This window comes from Strix uralensis, chromosome 4, assembly GCF_047716275.1.
Source record: "Strix uralensis isolate ZFMK-TIS-50842 chromosome 4, bStrUra1, whole genome shotgun sequence".
NCBI classification, from domain to species: domain Eukaryota; kingdom Metazoa; phylum Chordata; class Aves; order Strigiformes; family Strigidae; genus Strix; species Strix uralensis.
In genome coordinates, this window is record NC_133975.1 from 71,466,654 (window position 1) to 71,483,297 (window position 16,644).

At 42.9% G+C, this 16,644-nt stretch overlaps 2 protein-coding genes across 3 annotated transcripts; one reads left to right on the forward strand and one right to left on the reverse strand.

Moving 5' to 3' along the window:
• Window positions 1–3,293: 3,293 nt before the first annotated feature.
• Window positions 3,294–9,655, reverse strand: LOC141942963 (uncharacterized). Of its 2 annotated transcripts, XM_074867258.1 has the most exons (5): window positions 9,538–9,655; window positions 7,636–7,791; window positions 5,594–5,722; window positions 5,349–5,486; window positions 3,294–5,095 (listed from the first exon to the last, which is right to left on the reverse strand). In XM_074867258.1, exons 1-5 carry the CDS (start codon window positions 9,538–9,540, stop codon window positions 5,006–5,008), a joined length of 516 nt encoding a protein of 171 aa, XP_074723359.1. In that variant the 5' UTR covers window positions 9,541–9,655; the 3' UTR covers window positions 3,294–5,005. The 2 variants fall into 2 exon arrangements, with proteins under 2 accessions (XP_074723359.1, XP_074723360.1); XM_074867259.1 differs by lacking the exons at window positions 7,636–7,791; window positions 9,538–9,655 and adding an exon at window positions 6,637–6,737.
• Window positions 9,656–9,820: 165 nt separating this feature from the next.
• On the forward strand, window positions 9,821–15,748 carry BBS12 (Bardet-Biedl syndrome 12). Its single transcript, XM_074865164.1, has 2 exons — window positions 9,821–10,202; window positions 12,977–15,748. The coding sequence occupies exon 2, from the start codon at window positions 12,993–12,995 to the stop codon at window positions 15,132–15,134; it is 2,142 nt and encodes a 713-aa protein (XP_074721265.1). The 5' UTR covers window positions 9,821–10,202; window positions 12,977–12,992; the 3' UTR covers window positions 15,135–15,748.
• Window positions 15,749–16,644: the final 896 nt, after the last annotated feature.

Consider the following 16,644-nt stretch of genomic DNA (forward strand, 5'->3'; position numbering starts at 1 on the left):
AGCAGTGACTTTCACAGAAACTTTGGGCTGTAGCGAAGGGGCAGTCCTGGCTGCCTGTTCACTGGAGCAATTCAGGGAGCTGTGTGCCCAATTGTGCTGGACATTGGCATACAGTGGTGGTGTTTGGTGCAACTGTCTTCTCACAGCTACGCTATTTATATTGATATATATGACAAAAAGGAAGCTGTCTTTGCAGAATTACCCTCGTAGGGTTTCTTTGCTCAAGTGTCAAGGATCATCACAGCCTGTAGACCAAGCAGTTTGTTTGTTCCCCTGTGCTGGGAGGCACGTGGTTGTTCCTGCCTGGTCACTAGTGTTGAAGGATATTTGAAGAACATCCTTAATTATCTGATTGTTTGCTCTCCCTGCCTGTTTTTTGTAAAATGTGTCAGACAGATGCAACTCATTTCTGTTAGCATGTGTAACTAGGTTTTGAAACAAAGCTTGTGTTCTGAAGCATCTCAGGAGCAGTGTTTTTCTCATCTTCATTAGTTTTTATCTGTGTAAGGAAACAAAAATAATTTTCAACAGACTGTAGCAGGGAGAATAAATTCTGAATGAGCAGGGGGCCACTGGCAGCAATACCTGGATGCAGTCTCAATGGTCCTGATGTGGCTTTAACAGTGATACTTTGGGATTGTGGTGTCTGCAAAAAATGCACCATCTAAAGGCAATACATCGTGCCAATACGCTTGCAAAGATTGCCAAAGTACCAGCCAGCTCATGGAATAGATATAAGCAATGTGGTACTGTAGAGTTTTTGTTGGGGTCACAGGAAGATTTGAATTTAACCCATGTTAGAAGAATGTGTTCTGCCAGCATTTCCATGTGCCAAATGTGGCAACGGTGAATTCTGGCCCAGAGCACTTTCAACTGCCCGAGTCTTTCTCAAAATCTGCTTATGCTATCCAGGGGTGTTTAAAAGCAGATGCAGTGTGGCAATATTTGATTTCTGTGAACTCACTGAGGAGGTTTCCAGGGAACTAATACTTAACATTTCAAATACGTGGTGTGACTTCACCAAGCAGTTTGCAGGACGTTATTCTTCAAAACTGTAAATAACGTATTTAAATATTTTGATATTAAATGCCTCCTTTATTGAAATATCTGGGCTCTGTTAGTAAGACTCTTGGCATGTGAAAGTACACAAAAGGTTTCTTCTGCTGCTTTCCCCCATCCTCTTTTAAATACCAAGATCAGGCTTACCTGAAAAGAAGTCATTATTTTTCTGCAACGTTTGAAAGTAGCACTCATTACCAGTTAACTGCATGAGCACCTCAAGCAATGCAAGACTCCTCCAATCTTCTGCAATCCCCTGTGCCTGGCCAGCCTGCTGTTTTACACGCATCTGGCACAGGTATAACTGCAAAGAAGGGAATGGCCTTACAGATCACTGCCTTTATCCACTTTTCAGTGTGATGTGGGGAGAAAGCACAACAGTCCAGTGTTGCCAGCTGAGATTACTTAAAACATCTTTGCACACTAGTTAGTAACATTTTGTTTTATTTTTTTTCTAAAGACAACTGAAGATTTGCTGTACTGTGGGGCTGAGAGACGATAAAGAACTTAGTTACACAGGGGAGATAACAGCAAAGGTTAGTTTAAAATTGCCATGCAACTGGCATGACTTGGAATATAACCTATAAGTAAATTTTTAATCTTTTTTGTATTTTATTAAAACTATTAAACTATTTTGTATTTTATTAAAAGCCCAGTACACTTTCATTTAGAGACATTTTTCATTGGAAGTCGTCTGCAATACTATGTCCCAAGCAGCTGTTGCCCTTATCAATGCTTTGATATTTAGGTGTTTGCCAAGTACAAATTGCAGTTCCACTTTCCTTTTTGTGCAGGATCTGACTAGCACGAACACTCAAACTGAAAACCAGGCTTCACTGATCTTGCAAAAGGAAGGGTCTCAGCTGGATGCTCATACTGCAGCATCTGAATTGCAGCCATCAGAGGGGAGTTTGCAAATGCCAGGTAAGAACTCAGCCTCCCTGTCGGCATGAAGGGGAAGAGGGATGCAGAGGATGAGGTTCACAGTCATCTGCCTTCCAGAGCTGCCCAGGTCAGTCTGTAGGGAACATTAAGCAGGGTTGGGACTGGAAGCCCTCCCCTCTGCACTGGGTGCCAGCTGGTACGCACCCATGCTGATGACTGCTTGGATTCAGGTGCCTTGAGGGATGGGTCCTTTCATGGGAGGTAACCCAAATCACTGCTTTGCCTCCCTCCTTCTTGGTGCTTTAGTGCAAAGGAGTTCAACCCAAGTCTTCTGGAAGTGCCCCAGCTCTTATTTTTGAGAATAGAGTGAATGGGAGGAGGAGGGGAGGGGTGCAAGTTATGTGTCTCCTCTAGTGAAAGCCCTCCATTTAGAGTAAGCTACTCGAGTAGGCACTAGAACACAGCCCAGGAAAAATGTCTGCTGGTTACCTTCTCAGTTCATTGATCTGAGTCACTTTCTCCAGCGCAGTGAAAGGATGAAATTCCTGAGCAGGCAGTTCAGCCCCCATTCCTCACACAAAACTTAACGCATGAGTTCTGCCACTGGCTTCACTCGGGCTCCTTTTCCTCCACCGTGTACAGAAATGTGAAAGGTCAAATTCTAGAAGAGACAGGAAGGATTCACGAAGGCACCGCAAACAATTCACGTGGAACCACAGTACTGCTGTGGGCTGCTGCCATCACACTCGGTGCCTGTGGCTGAAGAGGGGACAAGACATCCCCCTCACTGTCCCGTGAAGCAAAGCACCACGAGACACTTGTTCTATTACGTGAACCCTTGCAAGTTTTGTGCTAATTCAGCTGCTGCTTGCCATTCCAGATTTAAGAGATTAATGGGCAAGCCAGAAATAGCATTTCATCATCGTAGTGTATGTGGTAGGTATGATTGTGTGTCTTTTTCCTACCTTTAGAAGTCAGGTAATGGGATTAGAAGAGGAAGAGGGAAGTGACATGCATCATAGGTAAACAACAGTCATCAATCTCTTCCTGTGGCAGCATTAAAAAAAAGTACAGTCACTCTAATAGGCTCTGGGATTCCCCATCATCAGCTAGAACTTCAAATTTCCCTTCCTGAACCTAAGTGGTTAGTACTAGAAACTTTTAATCAGCATAGTGGAAGAGGGAGAGGAATTATCTGATAGACTACTGCACCTAAGAATTTCTCTCTTAGAAAGAAAAGATAAACGAAAGTGAAAATATACTGGGTGAACCATTTAACACTTTAAAATTCGTTTTGAAAATGTAGTTTTCATAGTAAGCACACCAAGTTATAAAGCACACAAAAGTCCTTAACTTGCAAAACAGTTTTATTTCACACATATACGAAGTCAATAAGACATTTTAAAATGCTTACAGTACTATAGGTTACATCTACTGCCACTGAATATGTTAATAGGGGACTTCACAGGTCTGAGTTTTCCAAGGTCCTTCATGGTCCCTGTTCTCCCACAGGTTTAAGCCTCCTCCTGTACAGGTTAGAGAGGGTCTGTCTGGAGCTGTTCAGAGACTGGGGCAGAACGTGCCAGGTCTGCATCTGCACGCCGAGAAGATCCGTAAATGAACACATCTCCTTTCCACTCCCGAAACGAATTCTCCCCCTGCTGGGCCCTCACTGCTGCAGCGAGGAGCTAATCCAGGGACGGGCTCTGCCTTTCTTCTGCAAACCTCCTTAGTGCTGTCAAGCAGCAGAAGCTGTCTGACGAGAAGAGGGATCTTCACAGATACTGCTGAAACACTGCTCTTTCCTTCCTCTTCCCATCAAACCCTTCTGACATCTTGCCACTTCACTACGAGCAGTAACAAACTCTCGTTCAGGCACCTTAATAGAGATGTAGGATTATGCCATTTCCCTGCAGTTTTGAAGCTGATTGTCTAATCAGGACCGAAGGATAAAACCCTCCTGCAGAATCACATAATCTGATGTGATGTTGTGTGTCACTGCCGTCACCCTAATACAGAAGGAAACGTGCCTCTCCAGTAAGACTTAGATTGATAGTATATGCATGAGATAAAAAAATGAAGGTACTCCTAAAAAAAAAAAAAAAAAAAGACAACCCCAAACCTGTGATGTCTGAAATGAATTTGGATTGCATGGATCTAAATATATTCAGCATTCCACAGATGTCCAGGGTGAGCTATTTTTTCACTTCAGATGCGAGTCCTCCCTGCAACTTCATTGTAAACAGCCAAAGACAAAAAAATTATCCCAACGCACCACAGAACTGAACTTTTTAGGTACCTAAAATCCTGGCATAACAGCAGCTCCGTAATGTCTTGGGAGTAAGAACAATGGCACAAGATGTTGACTGGTTATACAATAAACTTTGATAATCCAAGCAGGCTACATTCAAGTAAAGCAGGTTTCAGATAATCAGATAAACAGAAGAACATCTGCTGATGGCACACAGCTCCAAATGAGGAACCAAACCTGGTTATCTACATCCGCTTCCCACTAGGTCCAAAAACAACTTGCTGTGGCAAAACAGTGTTTCATACAGAAATAAAGACAGCTTTGCAGTTGGTTTTAGAGTCTTTCATGGAAATAAACAAAAGGAGACAAATACCAAAAGATAACCCAAAAGCCTTAAAAGGTATAAAATTACTGTGCTTGTACCTCCAGTCTGTAGCCTTAGGAAAGTCAAAAGTGGCCTTTCCCAGCAGCAGCAGGGATCTTCACATCTCAAGTGAAATGTCTTTCAGTTAAATAGTTGAAACAGCTTTCTTTATCCAAACTGGCAATCAGTGAAATTGCCAAGGGGAAGGGGAAGGGACCCTGCCTTGCAGGTTCAGTCATCCTTCCTTTACACTTCAGCAGTATCTCATTTTAACAGTTCTGGGTACTGAGGCCCCCCTTCCCCAATTAACTTTGCTGAAAAAGAAGAATGAACCAAAAATCGGTCCTGTCAGACTTTCTTTATATGGTAGAAAATAGGCAGGAGACACAAGCCCTGTTTTAATTTAAGTCTTTTCCAGGTTATCTTTTGGAGCAAGGCAACAAATATTAATATAAGCTAGTTTTCTTCATTATTCTCAAAAATTCTTGCTCACTCACTTCTCCATCTCCATCTCGATCAGCTTCGTCAATCATTTCCTACAAAACATATTGTACATTTGATCAGGCACTGGACTCTGAGCACAAGATCTTCCATTCATTAAAACAACAACAAATCAGAAGCACTTCATGTGAAAACAAAACTATGTATTTGATTGCTCTTCATATTTCTGACCTCTCAGCCCTTTTTGTTTAGGCATAAATTTCCACCCAGTCCTTAGGAGCCACAGGATTGGTCTGTGCCTGTTTGAAAAGCTCTGGCAAGAATTTACTTGAATTTCTTAGAATTTACCTGAAGTTCTTCATCTGTTAAATTTTCTCCCAGCTCCTTGGCAACCCTTTTCAAGTTTTTGAATGAAATCTTTCCTGTCCCATCATCATCAAATAATCTGAAAGCTTTCAGGATTTCTTCTTTTGAATCCTTTTCACTCTAAAACAAGAGTAAAACATACATTAATTTGAAAACACCTGCCACTGAGATACTCCTTTTTGGTATTTTTTTATGTGGTCACAAGAATTTCTGTTAAGAATTCCTACCATTTTTTGTGTCATCATAGCCAAAAAGTCTTCAAAGTCAATGGTGCCACTTCCTTCTTTGTCAATATCTGCTATCATTTTCTTAATTTCTTCCTTCTTTGGCTCAAAGCCTAAAGCACGCATTGCAACCTGTGCCAAAAAGCAGTTCTGTTAGGAGGCCACCAGAACTATAGTGTCAGCAGCTGCACTAAAGCTTGTTTAATTTCCTCACCCAAAACTGTAATAACAACTCACTGCAATGAAAACATCTTGATACCTCTTACCAGTTTGTTTTATCTTTCCAAACAGTAGTAGTGTAGGTTTGATATTCTTAAGACTCAGACATACTTTCTCTTTAGATCCATGGAGAACATGGATATATTTCTGAAACTAAGAGAAGCTTTTTGTGTCTGAGTTAGGTAAAGGTTCCAATCTATGTAGTTCCTAGAGGGGCTGGATTATCAAAATGGGACTTCAAGGGAGGTTGGAGACCAGGGATGTGATCTAGCTCCATGTGACATTAAGGGCAGAATGCCCATTAATTTTGATGGGTGCAGGATTACATGCAGTTAGTTTACACAATCCAGTACACAGAGAAGAAATCCGTATGCATAACTCTTAGCACTTCTGGCTAGCTGGTGGGGAGGGGGAGGGAGTGTCTCAGCCTCAGCAAAGGGAAGACTGACTGCTGTGCTGGTTGAGGGAGAGACAAGAGAACCTTCTGAGCCTTACAGAGCACAAGCAAAGTGTTACTGTGAAAACAATTCTGTAGATGGTTGTACAGATGCTTAATATTAACATTGTTTAAAACCAGACTCTGGCATTTCACCAGCCTAGAACAATGATTTTGCTACTTGAGTGTTTATTAGTAATTTCACAGTCCTGGTGTGCCAGATGATTACAGTGTATTTAATTCAGAGACTGAAGTTTCAAGAACACGTAACTAGAGGAAGATCTGAACTGTGAACATTCGTTCTCCCTATATGCTCTAGTGGAAATCAATAGTTAATATTAAGCAGAAATTTTTTCACTAAACACTCTTCTACTGGAAAGTGCCAACTCACCAGAAACTTAACATTTAACTGAAGTGTATTTTCTGACCAGTTTCTTGCAATGGGACAACTGAAAATGTTCCATGTTGTCTTTCAGAGGGGAACACTTTCTACTGTAAAATAGCCATTATTTCAAATTCATTTTGAAAAAGAAAAACATAACATTGAATGGTTGATGCTAAAACGTTTCAGTCCATTTTAAGAACTATATTCTAACATGTATAATCTGCGTTCAGGGAACACGCTCTCCTTAACCAAGCATAAGTACTTCTAAATAAATCCGGAGATAAGCCACAGGCTTAGGTAACTCATGCTTCTTGGTTACATATGCAGAAAATGAGGCAGAGTGTGTGTATGTGAGAGATCAAGCTCAAGGAGAAAATTAAGATAAAAGATTCACATTTAAATAAAGATCAGACACATAAAAACAGGGACAGAACTAAAAATAATCTTCCCCCTCGTACTACTGTGTGTATGCACATACGCTGAGTTGCTACTGAAACGCAGCTTGGATCTCTGGTTTGTTCTTTTTTAAAATAAAAACCAGGTACATTTTGGATTACATGTATGAAAATATGGTTGTATCTTTCCTGAATGCGTGCAAAATCTGTGCGTTTAGTTCTGAGATGAAGAAAAAAATCTGAGATTCTGACATTCATCCCAGAACAAAGTCCACCTCCCAGGAACAATGATCTTAGCCAGCCATGAAAACTGAAATGTGTACTGTGTGTACCTAAACAGAGGATATTCAAAGGATATGCTCAGATATTCAAAGCTATCTGATCTACTAGCCATGTATTAGAGAAGCTGTCTGCTCTGAAGTATTACACACAGAGCTTTCTCAGGTTAACCATTTAGTACACCTCAAATTCAGTCATGGCAGCAAGCCCTTACTCTTACTCAGACTCCAAAACTATTTTAAAATAGTTAGGGCTGGACAAACAGAAAAAGCAGCTACAATTCTGAGACCAAAGATATTTCGCTCCAAGAAAAAAAAAAAAGTTTGAAAACCTTCAGTTCTTTTATGTCGATGCTTCCAGATCCATCAGTATCAAACAAATCAAAAGCTTCTCTGATCTCCTGCTTTTGCTCTTCTGTAAGTTCAGGTTTCAAGCCACTTTTCTTCCGCTGGGCTGTACTTAAGCCAGGTTTTCTATAGTTGGATGCCTTCAGAAAGCAAAGGAGAGAAAAGAAATAGTCCACTCCGGGGAAAATTCAAAACACAACTAAATTATAAATAACAGTAAAGTTGTAGCAGAAGTGGAAGACATTCTTTGTTGCAAGTGGTAGACCCCTGGTCTCTATGCTCATTTTTTTTAGCTTATTCTAGAAGGAAAACAAGCTGAAGACTTTGTTACTGGGGAATACACATTTGGGCTACATGTTTTGTATTCTAAACAGAAAGATCATTCATTAAAGGAGTAATGCCAGAAAAACAGGTGGGCAGTCTGAAAATGAACAGTCCACTAAGATGACTAAGACCCTCTGCACCTCCTGCCAGTTGCTCTGATGTGTCAGGAGTGGTTTCACCTGGAAACATGAGTGAATCATCTTCACAGCAAAAAAGGCTGGTTGTATAGGGTCTTGAATGTAAATGGGACTCCAGTTCAGCCACTCCTCAGTCAGCACTGAAACGGGATGTCTGAGAGCATCTGCTCTGTTGGAGCAAAGTTTAAAGGAAGCAGTGTAGCTCTAGCCTGCCTGTCCACCAACTCGCTGCGGAGCTAGGTAACAACATGCTGTGGTAGCGGTGAGATCAAAACAGAAGCTACCCCCTAAGGAGAACTAATCTGCTTGCGCTGAGCTGCTGCACTATTATACCAGGACACTTCCCTGCTTCTGGTGTAAGCTAGTGCAGTACAGAGTGTTTCCCCTCCCACCTATTCAGCAGGAAAGATGTTTTCCTCGAGTTTTCCTCTTCTAAACCAGCAGCAGACAGATTTTAGTCCTTCAGTCTTGGATCTGCAGATTCATGGAAGGAAGGGCAGCCCCTTCTACTAAACTAAATAAAACAAATACCAAGAAAGGAATTTGTTTTCCAGCTACTGCTGAGCAATGTCTTACCTCTGCTGAATTGTTACCACTTTTTGGCTAGGATCTCTCTTTTAAATATCCAGTGTGTAACAGAAGATTCCATTTTGTTGTATTTGGAAATTAAATTTCATTTTTTAACATGATTTGTCCCTCCCAGGTTGCACTGCAAACCGATTTGTCTGGCACACGTCTGACTTTTCCCTGCTGTTAACACAGGCATGAGATTTTTACTACCTCTATTCTGCTCTGGGAAAAACCCACGAGACCATTTCCTGAGCATAAAGGAAAAAATACTGACACACTACCTGAACCTCTTTTCTTGCATCCTGCGTATACCCCTACACAGCTAGTGAAAACGTTGAAGATCCTGAAGAGTAGCACGTGCATTGCTCAAAACCGAGTTGCACAAATCCGTTTTACGTTTCATCTCGCCTGGCCAATGCCATTTAAATAGTGTGCCCCACGCTACCGGGAGTACGCTGTGCTAAGATTAACCAGGCACGTTTCCTCCGGCTCACCTCACGCCCTGAAAGCGGGTGACATATTTTGCGATTATTGGGGTTTTATCGGGGATGTTTTTCGAGGAGTGGGGGGGAGCCTCTCCTTTGCCTTTTGGGCCGGGGTGTTGACTTCCGCGTTGTGCGAGGGAACCAAGCAACAGAACCAACCTTTCGGCGGCCCGCGCGGTCCCCACGCCAGCTCCCCACGGCTCTTTGAGCCCGGGGGCTGCCTGCCCGCCCGCCCGAGGCCGGGGAGCGGCAGAGGGCTCCGGGAAAAGCCAAAACTCGGCCGCGGGCACAGGCGGGAGCTTGCGCCAGCCGCTCCGCGGGGGACGGCGAGGGGAAAGGGAGGGCTCGCGGCGAGGGGAAGGACGCTCACCATCTGGCCGCGGCCGCAGGGACGCCGCTCCGCCTCGGCTCGGCTCAGCCCGCTGGGCCCCTCCGCTCCTAACGGCACGGCACGGCACGGCACGGCACGGCACGGCCCGCCTGGTGGAGGCGAGTGCATCCAGCACGGACTATCCAATGAGCGAGCCGGACGTACCAGGGGACCCGCCCCCTTCCCTAACCCGGGCCAATAGCACCCGGCCGGCTCGTGATGTCAGCGCGAGCGCGGAGGCGGTTCCGCCCGCTGGGTGTACGACACAAGCGGCGGTGGTGTCCTGGCAACGGCGCGCGGTCCCGCTGGCCGTTGTCGCCTCGCCCGCCCTCCCCTCAGCCCAGCAGCGGGGAGCGGAGGGAAACGCAGCCGGAGCGGTGAGAAACCAGCAGCTGCCCGCCGTGGGGCCGACGAGGGGCCCGGGAGGGAGCGGCCGGGCCGCCACCAGGCCTGAGCAGGGCAGCTCCGGGGCGCCTGCAGAGCGGCCTCGGCTCCTGCTGGGGTGCCCCCCGCCTCCCCGCTTGCGTGCTGGCTGCTCTCCGCTTCCAGGCCGCGAGTGGCACGGGGGTGGTTGGCCACGGGCGTTTGGGTTCGGCTGCACCACTCTAGGAAGCTCTCTCTCTTCCTACATTAGTAATAATAGTGCTGGCGCTTAGGTAGACCAGGTAAGTCACGACAGTTACCTGAACACTTGGTGGTTTAGCTGAAAGCAGAGCATTTTCTACCCCTTTCTCTTTCGTTGTGCACCAGTGCTGGTGCAAGAGAATGCGTGCCACATGTGAGATTTTTTTTTGCACAGCGTTTCACAGAAATACATGAATTTGGAAAACTGATCTAAAATTTTGTTGTATTAGTTTAGCTTTCATGGTTGAGGTGCTGTAAGACAAAGTGAGTAATAAGTGTTTAGTGTACCTCTTGTATCCCAGAGTTCTTCACTTGAGACCCATAAAACCTGTGTGTGTAAACATAAACTTAACCTAAGGTCGTTTTATTTTCCTTACAGAGACAGACGAGGAGGCAGGCAGCAGTAGGTCAGCATGCAAGTTAGCTCAGGAGAAGCTGTCAGTAGTTGGTGTCTCATGCATAGCTGTCCTTCACTGCCAGTTTGTTCATTTATTCTCTAGAATGCCTCCATCTCTTTGCTGATGTCGCTTGTGTTTGACTCCAAAATGTAATTCCACTCGACCCTTTACCTTTTCCACCTTAGACTGGATGGAAAAATGTAAGAGATCAGGATGGGGATGAAAAGTTGAATTTTGGGTCTGCAGTATATTGGTTCCTACAGCATAGGATAGTGTGATGTTCTTGCCAAAATAACATGCATAATACAAAAGGGGGGGGAAGTATCACAAAATCGTAAATCACACATGCCAGAGGTTGTGCAAGCAATGAAACAAAAACCCTTTCCTGTAAGTGCATGCCCTGCATTCACCTCGTTTTGCAGCCAGGCCCTGGGTCTGTTTGGTTCAAGTTTATGGATCTGCAGTACAGGCTGGTGTCCAAAATGAAGCTACTGTTTTAAAGGATGAGTTTAAGCTGAAAGTAAGGGGCACATTTTTCAACTTAAATTTCAGAGAAAATTTTAGCTAAGCAACTTAGTTGGCTGCATTGAGGTTTGCTGGAAGCGCACTGACAATAGAAGGTGCTGCACTAACTAATATTTCATAACAGTCTTGCTTTCACGTTTGTTGAGATAAAAATGCTGTTCTGATAAGACAGTGTCTCATACTGCTGAGCTGAACCCTCATTTGGGACTGACTGGGGAGTGAGAAGGTCACTGTACTGGAAAATGGAAACCCCTTTCCCACCAGTCCTCCCCTAGTTGTCCGCCATCCAAACAGCAGCACGGCCTTCTGCCCAGAGCTACAGGACAAGGACCTAGCTGGTGAGAGGCCGTTACTGGGCCTTTGAGCAGAGCTAATTTAGCTCTTCCTGAACTGCTTGAATTCAGAAATGGTGATCTTGGAGAAAAAAAAAAAAAAAAAAAAAAAAAAAATATCTACTCCCCCCCTGCCAACCAAAACCCCCCCACCAAATGACTGTCTAGTAAGTCCTTAAGAGAAATCAGATGGAATGATGTGTTTCTGGGGAACTGGGGGAAACATGTTTCATATTGGATACCGTGATTATTATTTAATCACTTAAATTTTTTTGTTCGTTTCAAAACAAACTAGCTGTGATATTAAGCTAAGGATTCCAGTTAAGAAAAAAGAGCCTTTCTTTAGTTTTACTGTTATTACTGAAAGTACTGGTATGGGTATATAGCATGCCTAGACTATCGCAAGACCTCGCCAAGAAAAATTTCCAGAAAAACCCTTAAGCAAGTTGGATGGAGGTTTTCAGATGTGCATTCCCAGTGCAGTTTTAAAGTCAAAAGTACCTGCTTATCTAAAAGTCCTTTTCTTAAATTGTTGATTATGGATAACTATAGACTAAAATAATTTCTTGGTTAGTGACTTTTTTTGGTACTTCAAGATGTATCTAGTAATTGAAGGGGAATTCTTTTGTCAGTTTGGGCTAGACTAGAACTTCAAGTCTGTAGCATATAAAGGTTATTTCTGACAGCCTGCTCTGCTTTTTAATTCACACTTTGTCTTCTTTTGAGATAATATTCAAATGGGACGGAAAAAAAAGTTTTCTGGATTTGGAATAACCATGCAAAGGGACCTTTAGGGAGATGAAATAAATTATTTTTTGGCTAAGGCTTTTTAATTCTTCGTGTGTATACTTTTTCATTCAAAAAAGGACAAAAAAAGGAAGTTTTAGTTTAATCCATATGTTCTGCCACAGGACTATGGTGTGGAAGGGATTTCAAGGGAAAGAAGATTTATTTTTGACATGTTAAAACTGAGTAGTAGATCAAAACCTTAAAGTCTTGGCAGTTTGCTTTGTGAGGCACAAAGAAGTGGCATTCCTTTTCATGCACATTTAATGAGGTATTGATGCGTGCTAAATGGAATTAATAGAATTGTAATAAAATAAGTTTGATTATGTTTTCTGAGATTTGAAGGTTAAAATCAGCAGCATAACTATTGGTACCAAGATGGATCTGTACAGAGCGCTTTTGGTTTGCACATAATTGTCCATTCTGCTCTAATGAACTTTTGCCCTAAGTAAGGCAAATAACTGAAATTCCAGATAGCAGGTCAGGAGAGAAATGGTAGTTTTATACAATCTGTACTGCTTCATGTTTAAGAAACCACTGGAATTAACAGCACTTTGCCAGCAAGAAAAAATTCCATGGTATTTTAGCAATGTACCATTTCACCAACTGTGTGCATCAATGTCTCGTAATAAGTTCATAGGATGAAGAACTGTTTTAGACAGAGAGCCTCACAGGACAGCTGTGTTCAGTGTTAGACTGTTAATTTAATTTTTTGGTGATATGCACTCTGAAGTGCTGTGAGGGTGAGGCAGTAAGTTTGTGTTCTGTTCACAGAGGCTGCCTGCTGCCCATGGCTTTCAGGGATGTGAATGCAAGAAGACATATTGGACTTCAGCGACTCTCATCCTTGGCGTTAGCTGGAAGAGCATTCTTGGGGCCAATGAAATCATGTAAATTCATTGTGGATGAAAGCACCAACCAAAGCACGTTGATTTGTTCTGCTGTGAGACTGATTGAAAGTTTGGATTTAACTACTGCTGCTGGACAGCTTCTTAATGAAACCATTCAGGCACAAAAGAAGGAGTTTAATACTGGGATGAGTACCCTGTTGTTTCTCGTTGGTGCGTGGAGCAATGCTGTAGGGGAGTGCCTCCAGCAGAATGTCCCTGTTTCAGCAATAGTATCTGTGATGTCAGAGGGGTTGAACTCTTGCTGTGAGAGGGTCCAGTGTCTTCAAATAGCAATACATGATGTAAATAAAGAGCTGTGTTCTAGCAGTGTTAAGCCAAATGCTTTTAAAAACAAAACTCACCAAATTGGACGTGACAGTCTTCTAAATGCTCAGATTTGCCTGTATTCTCAGAAAGATATTTCTGCACCAGAAGAAGTAATTCCAATAAATTCTTGTTCCCATCAAGAAAATGATTGTAATTTTAACAAGGGCTTGGTTTCACCTTTGGCCAGCTTTGGTTCAATAGCTTCTCTTGTCAAACCAGCGGGTGACAAAAGTACATCTGTGATTTCTGGAAGTGATGTTATCGCATCCAGCTGTAACAAACAAAAGTTAACCCATAGCAGATACTTCAGCACTCTAGGAAAACGCCATTTTTCAAGTCAGCAAGGTAACTTTCAGGGATACCTTTCAGGACCATCAGCAGATCCATGTGAATGTTATGGTTTAGGACACCTGGCCATGGCTCTGAGCCACGGAAATCAGGCTAGCACGAAACTGCTACAAAGCATCGTCACATATCAACAAGAGAGAGCAGAACACAGTGGCTCTTCCCAGTTTAATATCGCAGAAATTGTGACGTGCTGTTTACTGGGCCTGCCTGAAAGCTATTCTCATGTCTCCCCAGGCTTTGTCACATTAGTATCACCAGAACAAGCCACAGTTATCAAATACTTTGAAGACAAACCCCTTCGGATTCTGCTAATGGATGGTGACTTAACTGAACAATATCGTCACTTAGGTTTTAATAGACCGTGTAATGTAAGGACCATCTTGGAGCATCCTAGACTACAGGATGGCAGAGAAGGAGACTTGTGGCTAAGCAGTACATTAGATATTCTGATAAACTTTGAAGTAAACTTGGTTTTGGTTAAAGGGAATGTGTGTGAAAACTTAATGGAAAGATGCATAGCAAACAGTATCTTGGTAATTGGTTCTGTGACTCGGGATGTGTTGTGTGCCTTTGGGGAGGTCACCAGTGCTCAGCCAGTGACATACCTCACCCAGCTGAACGCTGCTTGTGTGGGGAGCGGGGCCCAAGCGGAGCTGTGGAAGGTCTGTGATGGGCGTGCAATGGATTTGGGTGAGCTTGTGCCAGTCAGGATAAAAGCTCAAGGAATTCCCCTGCTCACAGCTGTGCTTACCACCACTGTAGCGTCAAAGATGCAGCTCATTGAAGACCAACTCTGGACTTTAGCATATCGACTCCATCACGCTTTAAATGACAAGAAGGTTTTTCTTGGTGGTGGTGCAGTGGAGCTCTTGTGCCTTAGTCACATTCAGATGCTTGCAGAACAGCCTTTACAGCCAGCAAATAAAAACGCCGTGAAAGAGTTTCACAATCCTTGGCTGGCAGCATCTGCAACAGAGTATAAATCAGTTGTGCTCCCAGCATTAGCAAGCGGCTGGAAGAAGTATCTTTCAGTGGTTATGTGTAACACTGCAAAAGCTGCATCGGAGTTGGAAGCATGTACTTTAGTTGATCATCACCTCAAAAAAGCGGCTGACTGTGGCTCTCCCTCAGCATATATATGGAAAGAGTTTAGAAGAGATGATCTGCTCAGGGGTGGTTCTGGTCCCTTCGCTGGCCATGGGGTGGGTTTAAACGTTTATGATAATGTTACAGCCAAGACAGAGGCATGGCGGAGAGCTCTAGACTTGGTGCTACTAGTCCTTCAAACAGATGCTGAAATTATCACAGGTCCCAAAAGGCATCAGCTACTGAAATCACATGCGTCAAGTGAATTTATGTTTTTATAGGACTTGCAGGCTTTATTTGTAAGTCCATGAGTCAGTGGAAGAAGTCCAGGTGCAACCTACGTTTCTTCATAATTTATAAAGCAAATGTTTAGATGTGATTATGATTTTAGCGTAACAGCAGAAATCAGAATGTGAGACAGTCACAAGGTAGATATAATTTCACATTTCTAGAACCAGGAGTTAAATAACAAACAAAAATCACTTGTGGGCTTTCCTGTAACTCCAGCTGTGCATTTGTAACTAATGATATTGTCTGTATGGATAGATTAATCCAGACAAACTGACTCCTCTGATCTTATTTAGCAGAGCTGATGTGCAGTTCTTTTTTTCATTATAATGAGGAGCACTGGGCAGGGGGGTACACACTGAGTGTTGAGTCTAGTTGGAGAAAAGTTTGATAACTTGGATATGCTTATGTTCTGAATGTGTGCTGTCTGTAGAAGGTATTTGGACTTGTGTTCTGTAAATTATTCTTGTTTAATGTCTTAATGTCTTCTAAAGAAGGGTGGGGATTTCTTACACAACATTGGCATACTTGTGTTAAATGAAAGAATATACATAATGCAATAAATTTTTAATATCTTGCTCTTAATCTCTGTATGTTGCAATTGTGTTAAACTTGCAATAATTTATGAGCATTACATTTTATGCTAAGAGATTGTATTAGTAGATTCTACTTTTGCATATTTATATAAGCCATATATCTTCTATTTTCAAATACATACTCTTTGGAATGTCTCTCATTTTGACATAAATTCAGGCTGAATCCTCCTGTTTGGTATTGTGGACCAGATGTATCTCTACACAAAGTTTTCTTTTACATTGTAAATTGGATTTTTACATTATTTCCTTTGGGCTCTTTCAGTTATCCTTGCATAGAGGAAAATGTTGTATGTTTTTAGCTGTTGGCTAAAAACTGAAAACGAATCTATCACAATGATTGAGGCAAGGCATTTTTACTGTGTTTCAGCACTTAAAATTTGAAAGCAGAGCCATGGAGAACTGGCACTTTGTTGCAGGAAAGAGGTGTGTAACTATGGAGATATTTTTTCTGAACTTGGCATTCTGAATCACACTTAAAGTGAAATGTCTCACCAGTCCGATGAAAACAGAATGGAAAAAGAAGGGAAATGGTGATACTAAAGCAGATTCTTGCTTTTAGGCACTTTCTCATTAAAATGCGAATGGGTGGCAGGACTCGGGTTAAGCACTTGGGGCTATGGGGCATTATCACAAATCGTTGTGATTGCTGGTGGCAGAGAGTCCCGTGGTGAAAGCTGAAGAACTGGGGTGGGCTAAAGAGTGTTTTCTGAGTCGTGATTCAGTGGAAAGGCAGGCAGAAAGCGATTAATTTACTGTTAGAGTCTTCGCTGCTATTTGTTTACCATTTTAAGTGGATGTTTTTTCTTCTGGACTTATTTTCCTTGCGGTATCACCCCACTTGCAGAAGACATGTCGGAGAGGAGCCATCAGCTGCCTCCAACCCCCGTGACCACTGGCAGTCCCCCAG